At 41.9% G+C, this 13,019-nt stretch overlaps 1 protein-coding gene across 1 annotated transcript in view; it reads left to right on the top strand.

The window, feature by feature from the left end:
* LOC119479750 (testican-2-like) overlaps positions 1-9,800 on the top strand; it is a 46,735-nt gene extending 36,935 nt beyond the window's left edge. The window contains exons 5-11 of the mRNA XM_037755670.1: positions 65-173; positions 683-797; positions 1,453-1,572; positions 1,689-1,907; positions 4,429-4,491; positions 6,549-6,686; positions 8,220-9,800. Of these exons, the coding sequence (XP_037611598.1) occupies positions 65-173; positions 683-797; positions 1,453-1,572; positions 1,689-1,907; positions 4,429-4,491; positions 6,549-6,686; positions 8,220-8,365 (910 nt within the window). The 3' untranslated portion in view covers positions 8,366-9,800. The remainder of the gene's footprint in view (positions 1-64; positions 174-682; positions 798-1,452; positions 1,573-1,688; positions 1,908-4,428; positions 4,492-6,548; positions 6,687-8,219) is intronic.
* The last annotated feature ends 3,219 nt before the right edge of the window (positions 9,801-13,019 follow it).

The raw sequence follows: 13,019 nt of genomic DNA, 5'->3' as shown, positions 1-13,019 counted from the left end.
TACTTATTCCTTCTGTAATTTGGGTGGACTGACATTTTATCTTTTTTTTTCCTGTCATGTTCAGAGTCAAACAGTCAGGGCAGCCGGACGCCCCTGAAAACAGCTGCAAGCCGTGTCCCGTTACCGCCTCCTCACCTGTATGTGGCACTGACGGACACAACTACGCCTCTGAGGTAAAAGAAAATATTCCGCACCAGCATCTCTCTTTAAAAAGCAAGAACTCTACCTTCTTCCTTGGATTCTTCTTCTTTTGCTTTATTACTGGACCATAAAAACCCTGAAAAGAAATGGAAAGCGCCCATGTCATGGTGTTAAATAATGAGAGGAGTCCAGTCAAGAGCTGTTTCCTGCTGCGCTGACATATACGTGGACGCAGCAGGGCAGCACAGTTCATCACCGCTCGCAGGAGGACAAGTGCACCGACTCAACATGGCCACATGATTAATCACTGACGTTGTTCTGAGCGGCATCGCCGTGCACCGGCCGCTGCCAGGACTCTTTATTGATTTATATCTAGTTTTTTAATTTTGACCTTGCATGAGAAGACAGCGGAAAATGACAGCTCATTCTTGGTGCCTTTCTCTAAGTGCAGTGTCTCATCTGAATGAGCAATCTCTCTTTTTTTTTTTTCCTGCGGTCACCTCCATAAATATTTTAACTGTCTCTCTCTTTCTCCTTACAGTGTAAGCTGGAGCAGCAGGCCTGCCTCGCGGGCAAAGAGCTGAACATCATGTGTACTGGCTTTTGCCCCTGCGCCACAGCCTCCGTCACCCTCACGAATACCGACACAAAACGTGGCAAGTTTCCTCACCTTCTTCTAGTTATGCATCTTAATTTTGGGCCTCACACCTTCCCGTCTGCATCGCTGTCATCCCCTTTCATGAGACGGAAAAAGAAAGCTATGAAACGCCACATGCAGCATGCCCTCAAATCAACCCAGTGCTCCACGTTTAGGGATCAATACTCACCAATTTCAGAGATTACTGTTAGCCAAATATCCCCAATGTGGTTAAACTGCTCTTTCAATCATGTAGTGATTAATTATTTAGAGTGTACACTATCTATCATTGCAGCCAAACAGTATTGATTGTCCAAGCTCTTGGGCACGTGAAAATGCCAATTGATCAAAAGGATGAAATGTTACTCCTGTTTTTCATCCAGTGCTTAGCCGGAGACTGAAAGTGGATTTCGATTGGATAATAAGCAATTCGCTGCCGTAGAGTTAATTGCGAAATAAATGTTTTCTCTGAGCAGCAGATCATACGCTTGTGAATGACAGCGTGAACGATACACCTCGACAGCTTTGCAGCGAGGGAAACCTGTGCCTTTGATTGTGTTCACTGTACGTCAGTAAGAACAATATAGGAAGCCTGTCTGTTGAGAAGGTGAGTCAGATTGCTGCCAAGCTTTTGAATGCTGGGATTCCCTTCTTTTTTTTTTTTATTCCCTCAGAGAGCTGCACCGGCCAGGACCTGGCAGACCTGGGCGACCGCCTGAGAGACTGGTTCCAACTCCTTCATGGAAACGCGAAGCAGAATAACTCTGGCAAGCTCGGAGCTGGCACCGCTTCAGGTTAGAAAAACTCACAAAGCAGTTTCAGTCTCTGCTGCCTCTAAATTTACAACTCAATTGTCCATGCAAAGAAAATGTAACAGAAAGAAACTGAAGTGCAAATTATTAACCAACAGCGCTGGACAAGAGCCTCGTAGCCAGCTGCAAGGACTCCATCGGCTGGATGTTCTCGAGGCTGGACACCAACAGTGACCTGTACCTGGACCAAGCCGAGCTGGCTGCTATTAACCTGGATAAGTACGAGATCTGCATCCGACCCTTCTTCAACTCCTGCGACAGCTACAAGGACGGGAAGGTCTCTACGGCGGAGTGGTGCCTCTGCTTCTGGAGGGAAAGTGAGTGAAGGGATGTCCACCGGAGAGCTGAGTCTATTTTGGGTCCAATCTCTCAAATGGGTGAAATAATAGCAGGGTTACATCACAGGGAAGTAGAGGGTATGCAGTGATGTCCTTTTATTCCACCACTGAGGAGCAAAAGAAGCCTGCTACCGCTGCTATCTTTAAAAACGAATCATCAAACTGTCTGTAGACTTTAAAATGTGACGCATATACAGTATGTACTGTATGTGTTTGTACAACGACACCAGGAGAGTAACAGTACCTTTAAACGAATAGTTTGACATTTTGGGAAATATGCTTCTTCACTTTCTAGCTGAGCGTTAGATCAGAAGATCAATACCACTCTTATACCTGTGCGTTAAGTATGTAGCTAGAATCAGGATGCTATTAGTTTAGCATAAAGACTGGAAGCGGGGGGGAAACAGCTAGCTTGGCTCTGTCCGAAGTTAAGGATGCACCGATACCGATACTGGATCGGATATCGGGCCGATACTGACTCTAATTACTGGATCGGATACCGGTGACGATGGGGCCGATCTATTAAATTCAATTCTATATTTATATATTATATACATTATAAACTTGAATTTTGCCAAGTTGTTGGTGTACAATTTATTATTCTAATAATAACTAACAATTCACAAAATGTATGTTATGTTATCTATGTATTTATTTGTTACATTTTGTTTTACAAAGTTAGGAAAGCACAGTGAGGCATACAGCTTAGTAATTAAACACTGGTATTGAATCGGTACTCGGTATCGGCCGATACCAAAAGTCCAGGTATCGCTGTCGGGACTGTAAAAGTCGGATCGGTGCATCCCTATCTGAAGTTTAAAAATATGCATACCAGTGCCTCTAAAACTAAGAAATAGTTTCAGCATTTAACTGCTTCTAAAAAGGCAAACTGACATTTTTACATTTCTTGTTGTGTGCGGCTTAAACGAAGGAGATGCATCATGTTAATTAGTGACCTTTAGAGGTGCTTTTTTTTTTTTTTGTTGAGAGCTAGGCTAGTTGTTTCCTCCTGCTTCTGATCTTTATTCTAAGCTAATCGCCTCCAGGCTCCAACTCCCCGCAAGAAAGCGAATAAGCGCATTTCTCAAAATGTTTTCAGCCAATTTTCCAGCCGAATCAACATCTTCAAAAGCACGTTCTGGTTGTCTGTTGCTTCTCTTTAACCTTCGGTAGTTTGTACAAACCTATGCTTGAGTTCTCCATCCATTCTATCTATCTTCCACCGCCGCTTATCCAGGTCTGACAATATTCCCAGACACGATCAGCCGTCCTCCCTCCCCCCTGTCGAGAGCAATCTGGACCTCTTTTATCTGAGTCATCTCACAGTTTGCCAGAATCACTTTCTGGCAAATACAAAGTCCTTCTTCATGGCCTCACTGAACTCAGTGTCCAACATAGTCCCACCGGAGTTTTGTCCCCCCACCTGCTGTAGAAAATGCAGTTCTTAGCTGACTCAGGGTTCCCTTGGGCTAAACTTCTTCAGCTTGACGGCTTTTCACCTTTGGTTTATTTGGTTGCCGCCACAATAGGAACCAAAAACATGGTTTTCAAATCTGGTTTGATTGTTATTTTCGACAAAGAACTTTAATTGAGAACATTGAGTTCTCTTTTTTGAGGAATAAAATGAAAATCTTGTTTCATTTGTCAGCTGCACAGAAGCTGAAAGCAGATTAGCCGAGTTACATGGTGACACCGTGAGTTGGGTTAGGAGAAATGTCAGTCAAAATGATCATATAATTAACCTAAAAATAAACCCTGGTGTGCTTGAATATTCATATAGAAATGAAAGCTTACTTTTGTCACCATGTCCCTGACATTTTTATGTGTAGTTCATTCAGGTGTCTCTATGGATGTTACCTACGCTCATTTCAGCTGTGCTCATTTGCAGCATCTGCATCGTTTGACCTTTACTAAACAAATACAGGATATTCTTGGCAGTAACTTCATTTGCACGCCGATTGCTCCATTGATCAGGCATTTAACCTGCATGCAATAGATTACACCGACTCCATAATCAATTTTTCATTACTAGCTGGTGGTATTTAAAAAGCATTAAGTGATAATGGTTTTATGATAATGATTTGGAACAGGACGTCAGACTACATGATTACAAACTGTTATTTTAACAAGCATTTATTAATGCTCTGTGTGCAAACACAATACACAATAGAAACGCTGTGAAAAACTACAAATACTCAGGAAGGTTTATCGCCTTGGGGGGTCAATAAAAAGTGTCTTTTTCTTCTTTGTTTCTATTTCTATCTATTCTAGAGGTTCAGCTCATTTCCTTGTCATTCTCGGGCTACATCCATATGTTCTTTCACCTAAGCTCTCGGCGATCGATCAGGCTCTGAGGGAATGAAATATAAGACTTCTTAAACAAATCAATACGAGCAAAAAAAAAAAAAGTGTAATTATGAAGAGCATTGATTGAGATAAAGTTTGGGGATAGCAGTTTTAGCTATCGTCTGTCATCACTTTTCTTGTTTGATTCTCGCAGAGCCGCCGTGCCTCGCCGAGCTGGAGAGGATCCAAGTGCAGGAGGCGGCCAAGAAGAAGCCTGGTAAATTTATCATTTATCATAGCAGTGCTGTGAAGTTCAAGATGGATTTGATTGAAGATTTTTTGAAACACTGCACTCGTGTAGGAACACCTGTTGGATAATTATTAATCAGCGTTCATTTTGTTAATGAAAACAATGATTAAATATGTTCGTCAATGACCTCTTTTTCATGACAGTTTGTGGGTCGATTCAGGTGCGGGTGGTTGACGAATGCATGTTTTTGCATGTTGGGCAGTGCACATTGGCTCTCATAATGGATCAGTGGGTGTGACAGAATCACGCATCACTAATGAGAACAGTCAGGAGGACTCGGAGTCATGGTATGTGTCCACAGAGGCGTTTCTTATTGCGAGGGATCGCCTCGCTTCCCAGAATTAGACGCTTGATGGGCTGCCCCTAGACACAAGGCACTGTGTCGTCACCTGATGGGACGAACGCTTCCCCTCGTGGGCTGCTGCTTCCAGCTTTCAAACCGGAACCAACATGGCGGCTCGTTTTGAAACTTTCTTCTCTTATAATATGAAAATAGTTCAACGCAAATGTGCTTCTAAAAACATTTTATGCCAGAATTAAGCCATGCAGTTGCTGAATTGAAGTTGTTGATCATTTTAGATAGACAACATTTAGTTTAAAAGTTTCTTAGGAGTTTCCAGAAGCAGCGAGTCGCGCTGGACGTCCCTGATTTGCAAAAAAGTAGCCTAGACCTCAACTTTATGCAAATGAGGAACGGTTGACGTGACGGTCCGTCTCTGAAAACGCACTGCCACGCTACCAGAATGCACTGCACGGCTGTTTACATAGACAATGAATGGGAAGCGTTGAAAGGACGGAGGCTGTGGACACGTACCATAACTGCAAAGCTGCATTCTTTATCATTCAACCTGTGTTATTCATCAGATAATGATGAGATGAAATCTTATGTGAAATAAGTTTGACTAGAATGACAAAATTGGTAGTTTGGCTGACTGAAATGTGAAATGTGAAATAATCTGATGACTAAAAACGGACATTTGAAACGAGACTAACACTAATTTACAAAAATAGCTGATAAAATTAAGAGAGAAAACATTTTGACAGGAAGTTGTCTAAAATGTAATGACTTTTTGGCACTAAAACGTTTTGAGTTGCCGTCGACTAAAACTAAACCAAATATAAAGGTTAAAAAATACTAAAATGTGACTAAAATTAATAAGCATTTTCATCTAAAGACTAAATCCAAAGTTAACACTGCTTCAGGTCCATTCAAAGCCATAAAGTTAGCCATGAAGTGCACCATCTTGCCAGCGTGTGCCCCCGCTCTCGCTATGCGTCTCTGGGTGTACTCACGTAATAAGGCCTGGAGCAGCAGGCGAGAAGCTGGAGGAGGCTCATTTAAGAGATCACAAGCTCACGTCTCGGATTAGGTCCTAATCAGACTGGGGGGGGGGGGGGGGGGGGGGGGGGGGGGGGATTAGAGGGCAACGCTGGTTTTATGAAAGACCGAGGCTAACTCTCCCTGAGAAACCAGCATGCTACAGTGTCTACCCAGCATGCAACACAGCTGCTTTTTTACTCTTCAGCTGCAAACCCAGAGAAATGTTCTTCCATCCCCGAGGCCCTCTTGTCTCATTGCTTGTGTTTTCTCTAGTTTTCACGGTAGTTGAGGAGAGGGGGGGGTGGTGCTTGGTGCTTGTTAGAGAACTTCGCTTTGGATTTGACAAGAGTCTCCTGAGGGAGCCTGAAACAGTGGAGCTCTGTCACCGAGGCTGTCACTACATTTTTTACATGCCACTCTCACAGCGTATGGAAGCACTACGCCAACATACTGTATGAAATCACATCCAGCAGCATGCTTGTGTAAAACAAACAGGGAAGCTTCCTCTGTCTCCGTGGTATTATTCTCTGCCAAAAAATCAGCCTCTCTATCCTGACTGATGGTCTTATCACAGGTTCACTAAGGCGTGCTGGCATTCTCATTTATGCTGCGCTCATCTCAGGCATCAGCATGAGACAGCTATGTGTGCTAGTAGTATGAATATTTAACAATTAGGCATGTGTGTGTGTGTGTGTCCATGCAGGAGTGTTCATTCCCAGCTGTGATGAGGACGGATACTACAGGAAAGTGCAGTGTGACCAGAGCCGAGGGGAGTGCTGGTGCGTCGACCAGCATGGTGGAGAGATGATGGGCACCAGAATCCATGGCAACCCCGACTGCGGTAAGAGAGAAGGGGTTATTAGGCAAACAGATGTTTCTCACACTGTCCACAGAAAGTCTCCTTCTCATTAAGTCATTTTCTGTTTGTAATTGAGTCCTTGAAGTCGTATTTTCTATCTGCCAGTGCAGTGAGATTTAAAAAAATGTCCAATGCAATACAGCGTGTATTTTTTTTTTTTTTTTTTTTTTTTAAATCAAGGTTTATTTTTTCTTGCTTTTAGTGCATTGACCTGCCTTATTCTTTACACTAAAACAGCATGTGAGATATTTTTAGTATGTCTGAAACCTTATTATGAAACCAATAGTAAGCGAATAGCATACTTTTTCTGGTGAGATATTACAGTATGCAATGCTGGACACTACAGCGACATAAATACCCCACAATGCAATGCGGTAGTGACGACAACATTCATAACCCGATGCTGACGGACAGCTTTGTAACATCAATAACGCTTCAATTTAAGTGTGAGATTTCACTTTGCTACGCGTAATAAAGGTTTAAATTAATTATCGCTTTGGTCACATGGGGTTAGCACAGGTTACCATGGTTACACGTCTCCGACCGGCAAGGAGTCTCTCAGGAAGTGACGACGTAAATTACTGCTCAGTGCGTCCGAAAAGATACATACTACTGTTTATACACACAAAAGTATGTTGAATGATCGTACACCTGTTGAGTATGTAGTGTATAGTATATGATTACGGACACCTTTTAGAAAATTCTCAAACAAGTTGGTTTCCATAGGCAACAGGTTGTAATATTATTTCTACATTTGGAGGGTTTTTTTTCACTTGTTTTAAGAACATTTTATAGGTTTGTAGGACTCAATTAGGAATTTCAAAACCCCATGTTGGATCTCAGTGAATTTTCTTTTGAATAATCAATTAATTATTATTGTATTATTATTATTGTTTAATCTATAAATGTCAGAAAATAGTGAAAAATGCAGTCCAAAACCAAATGATATTCAATTTATAATAATATATAACATTGAAGAACATAAATTCTTCACATTTGAGAGGCTAAAACAAGCTAATGTTTGGCATTTTTGCTGTCCGACAATTATTTGTCTCAGCATTAAAGGTACAGTGTGTAGGATTTGGCGGCATCTAGTGGTGTGGTTGCAGATTGCAACCAACTGAGTACCCCTCCGCTCACTCCTCCCTTTCCAAGACTGCGGTAACGTGAGCCGCCGAGTGCAAAACCGTGGTAACGCCGTTCGCGTCGATCACAGGCCATGCTTACCATAATAACACTACTTTAGGAGCAACGGAAGTCAGCTGGCGGTACTACGTTTTTGCACGTTACCGCAGTTTCACAAGCATGTCAAAGAACTACGGTGGCCTTCAGGTAAAAACCCGAAAGGCTCTCTGTAGAGCCAGTGTTTGGTTTGTCCGTTCTGGGCTACTGTCGAAACATGGCGGAGCAACATGAAGAGGACCCGTAGATATGAAGGGCTAATTCTAAACTAATGAAAACACGATTCATAGTTTGGCCCTTTAATACAAAGTCCATGTATTAATCCTTTTCCAGATGAAGTAGCGGGATATTCTGGAGATTTTGGGAGTGGAGTGGGATGGGAGGATGAAGAGGAGAAGGAGGCAGAGGACACCGGAGAGGAGGCGGAAGAGGAGGAAGAGGAGGAGGGCGAGGCAGACGACGGAGGATACATCTGGTAAAACTGTCTGACCCCAAGCGGAGAGCCGAGTCACAGCCGCTGGCCTGATAATCTACAGGGACGGCTCTCTCCTCACAGCTAAAGATTTTGGGATCGGACCGGGGAGGCATGGAGTTGTGTATCATCCTGGTGGGATATGTGGTGCTGGGCAGGTCCAGGGATGAGACGATGACCAGTTTTTGTCTTAGATATGTGTAATTGCTTCATTCTCTTGTCTCTGTTTTTTGAGCGACAGAGCTTTTTTGTTTTGCCGTCCTGAAAAGCAGGACCCACTGACGACTGCACCATAGGTAGCTAAAGTCCATCAGAATTCCTATCTTGTCCGACCGCCATCTATGCATATAGAGATTACCAGTAATTTTGTATCGTGTGAACAATTGCTTGAGTATTAGAGCCGCCGTCCCACTGGAATGACTAGAGATCAGAATTTAAAGGAATAGTTTGACATTTTGGAAAACATGCGTGTTTGCTTTCTTGCCGAGAGTTTTGTGAGAAACTCGATACCATTGACGTAGAAGACTGTGAAAATACGTAATTAGAAAGACAACCCAAAAGTTGCGTTAGGGTCGTCTCTCGCAGAAGCTACGTTGCCTTTGTGTTTCGTACTGGGATGTACTCACACCAGCAACGGGTCTTACTCGTTCTTTCGCTTCACCGGCTGATAAAAAGACCAGGAGTCGCTGGATAAAACAAATCACGTAAAGATAACGTTTCATTAAAATCAGTTATTGCAGCTTTGAGCTAAGCTAAGATAACCCTGGTTGTAGCTTCATATTTACATATTTATAGTGGTATTGATCTTCTTACCTATCTCAAAATATATAGCAAATAAGCATATTTAAAATGTCGAACTATTCCAGTTCAGTGCAATGAGGTTATGTATGTCCAAACTGATTCTATATATAAATCCAGTGTAAATGATCTGTGAAGCAAGCTTCGAGGATTCACGGTTTCAAGCTACCTTCATGATAAAGGTGCACCACAGCTCATAGCAGTTTTTAAATCGTACATACTTTACGAAATACGTGGACACACACGACTATACAGGACCTACATTTCCATTTACTTTTATTGAAAACCTGTAGAATGTACTTAAATGGCCCCAAACTGTACCTCCAGTAGAAACCACTAGTCGCTGTCCTCTGCTTACTCTGAAATCATGTCAAAGAATGTGCCACGACTATGTTTTATTCTGAGTTTGCAACCTGAAAAACTGTATTTTGTGTTTATAAAAAAGAAAATGTGTGCATTACTTGAAGTTCTGTGTGTATACTTGAATTCACATTGTACTTTTATTTTCTATGAGAATATTGTTGCCATGTCTTCATTCATGCTATTGGTAGGCCAGACATTTGGTTGTTTTTAGTATTGCATGTTAGTAAATAAGAATGTACTTCTAGGCTGAGCACTTTACTAATAAAGGCACTGGAGCCAAACTGTATGTTGTCTTCAATCTTTTCCAACTAATATCATCCAGAGAGAAATGTGGCTACTGTGCCATCACGGGTCACCCTAACCCTAACCCAAGTCCCACACCATCTTCCTCTGTATTTAAGGATGAGTATTTTTAGTATGATCCGGCTAGATAAAGAAAGGAACACTGCGCTGAGGTGCCTGTGGGTAACTTAAAGGGACTGTATGTAACTTTTTACACATAGAAATTGTTCTTTTTATTGCCAATGTGTGAACAGGTTGTAACCTAACTTAAAAAATGAAACCTTCTGTGACTTTCTGGATGTCCTCTATCAGCCTGTAGACCGCTTTTAATGTGAAGAACCCAGTCCCGTTTTTCTGGGAAAATCCAATGGATGTGGCTTCCGCGATGACTTAGCCGTAGCTAACGTTCGGTTAGAAATGGAGTCCGCTAACGCCAACAAACGACCAGCTCCCACCACAACTCAGACTCCAACACAAACTCCACGGAAGCACGAAAAACAAAGTTATATCTAGTGAAGCTCGTTTTGCAAAACAGAAATGTGACCAACGTCGGGCGAAAACTAGTGTTGTGGCAGTATAGCAGAGCCAGTGCGAAGAGTTTTTCTGGGTCGGGAGGCTGAAGCAGGAAAAGTTAACACTAGTATCAACATCAGCCATGCCTTCGATTTATGGAGGGACCTTTGTTTGGTAGGCTAATATTACTGTCAAGCATGTGAAATATAGTTAATTGTGGTTTTAGCTGCTAATGTTGCTAACGTTAATCACCATGATGCCTGTCAATCACGTTCATTCTTGTGTGTGTCGGTAGTGCGAGCATAAGTCACTGTCGTTGACTTAACGGCCACAGGTGTCACTGTTAACAAGCAATTTCCGATTCTTACAGAGAGTCCCTTTAAATGGATTCGTAAGGTGTAGTCAGGTTGATGGTCGTTGCTGTCGGGAGGTGGTCAGGAGAGGATATGCATCAGCGACTTAACTCAGCAGATCCATATTTTCAAATTCAGTTTGTGTGCTAAAAAACAATTTTGAGCATAAATGAACTGACTCTATTTTCAGTAAACCCACCTTACATGGAGTATTTTGCTTATTAAGCCCAAGCTGCGTGTGTAAATATGAATATTTTGCAGCACAGAACTACTTTATCGTGACCTTTGGGTCGCCCACCTGGTGTGTAAAGCACCGATTGCTGAAGCTTATTACAGCTAAGGCCGGTTACAGCCTGCGATTACATGTGATCATGTTTAACAAGACAATTTCATCATCATCTATACGATCATTGAGCCTGCAGTGGAATAAAAACAAGAAGAAGTTGAAAGCTGCAGAGTCTCCTCTCAGTTGAGTCTCTGACGAGCAGAGGGGGATATTTGCTGGAGATATTCTGGTGCTCAGCTGCCACCTCATGCTAGAAGCACAAATTACAGCCACAATGTGAAAGACAATACTGTCAGAGGGCATATGGATGATAAAATCTGCAATGAATGGATCCGTGCCAGTTCAGTGCAATTCCCAATCCTACAGTTACAAGTTAAAATCCTGGATTAAAATTCTTAAATTAAAAGGACATTTCCAGCAGTAAAATCTTAGAAATTATTTTGTCAGGCAGCCAGTGAAGCAGGGCAGCAGGGATTGGGGTAATGAGTCACTTCTCATGGAGGGTGTTAAAAGCCTGAAAGCAGCACTCTGCAATAGCTGCAGTTGGTTAATATCACAATAAAGGGAATCACAATAATGAGGCCTGAAGATAAACGACTTTCTCAACGTCTGAGAATGAAAGGACAATCTCAGCGGTGTGCCAAAACAACTGCTCGAAAACGACAGTCCCAAAATAAATAGAGTGTGTCTCTGCAACTACAAGGTCTATTTGAATAATCTTGGTATCATAATAAAGGTAACACTTGTGAGATTTCTGCAGAGGTGTAAGCATCAGTGTATTTGTTACTGGGTATATGTAAATGAAGATGGAACACAGTATACATGAAAGATTTAATTTTCACCAAACACAACTGTACACTTTTAGAGTGAATATCACTTTGGAATGATGCAGTTTCAGCCCAAAACCTAAACCATATCACAACATCTGAGCATTACCTGTGCACAGACTGATGCTAATAAAGTGAAGCAGAGCAAAGATGGAGAAGTTTTAGTAGAGGCATGTTAAGGCTGAATCTTCAAATTGGCCATATTGGTACCATCTGTGCCATTTGAAATTTTCTCAGGTACTGTAAAACTCATTTAATTTCCATTACATGTCACTTTAGGTATTCATTTAATATAAATACATCGGTTTTGGGCTTTGTTTTGAAAAATCAGCACAAAGCCTGTACTGAAGCTGCCTTATGAATGATTGCAGTACCACGATTCATCCACCAGGTGGAGACATAGACCGTGTTTTCACAGGAAGGCTGAGGGTAGGCTGTTCGATGCTGGAGGAAGGCAAAGTGCAAATGCTCCTCCGTGCCATGCAAATTAATAAAGACGGCTGGAATCGACTCAAAATCGATCCAGAGACATTGGAGTAGCAGCGTTGATATGCCCTCGAACACAACTTCTTATCATAAAACAACAAAGGTAAGACATTATTTATGGTTATGACTGTATAAAGTGAATTTATTTCTGCTCTTCTCCGGCTGCTGGTTCAGTGAGTTTTGGTCGTAGCGTGATACGACTTAAACTGTTGGAATGTGGAGTCTCAACTTTCATACAGTAATGCCATATCGTTTGTGCGAGTAATAGTTAGCATGAAGTAGGAAAATCACTAGCACCACTATGTAGCCTGTTAGCGTTGTTTTTGCTGTGTGCCCATTTAGTTGCTTGGTGTTGGAATTATTTTTCGTTTAGGTAAACATAATTACCATGAGCTTTTAGCTGAGCTTTTTCCCGTTATGTGGGTATGCAGGATGAATATGTTCCTACTCGGGGTGTCAAATTAAACACGATAATGACGTGTTAAAGCAAATTCATTTTAACGCCATTCATTTCTTAAAGCATTAACACAACTTGTGATTTTTAGGTTGTAGCTGGGTCGGTTTTAAAGCTAGTGAAGATCCTGGCATCATATGAAACTAGAAAACCTAAGGAATTCATTACCAACCATGTCATACTAGCTTGTCTCGAAGGAGGCTAAATAAAGCTCCAAACTTATGCTACATTTTGGTGTTTTCAAATGTTTTCAAACAAAACTTAATCTTGGTCACTTCAACCTCTGATGTCTGAATGTT

This window comes from Sebastes umbrosus, chromosome 20, assembly GCF_015220745.1.
Source record: "Sebastes umbrosus isolate fSebUmb1 chromosome 20, fSebUmb1.pri, whole genome shotgun sequence".
NCBI lineage: Eukaryota > Metazoa > Chordata > Actinopteri > Perciformes > Sebastidae > Sebastes > Sebastes umbrosus.
The sequence above is the reverse complement of the archived record's forward strand: the minus strand, read 5'-3'. Positions and strand labels throughout refer to the sequence as shown.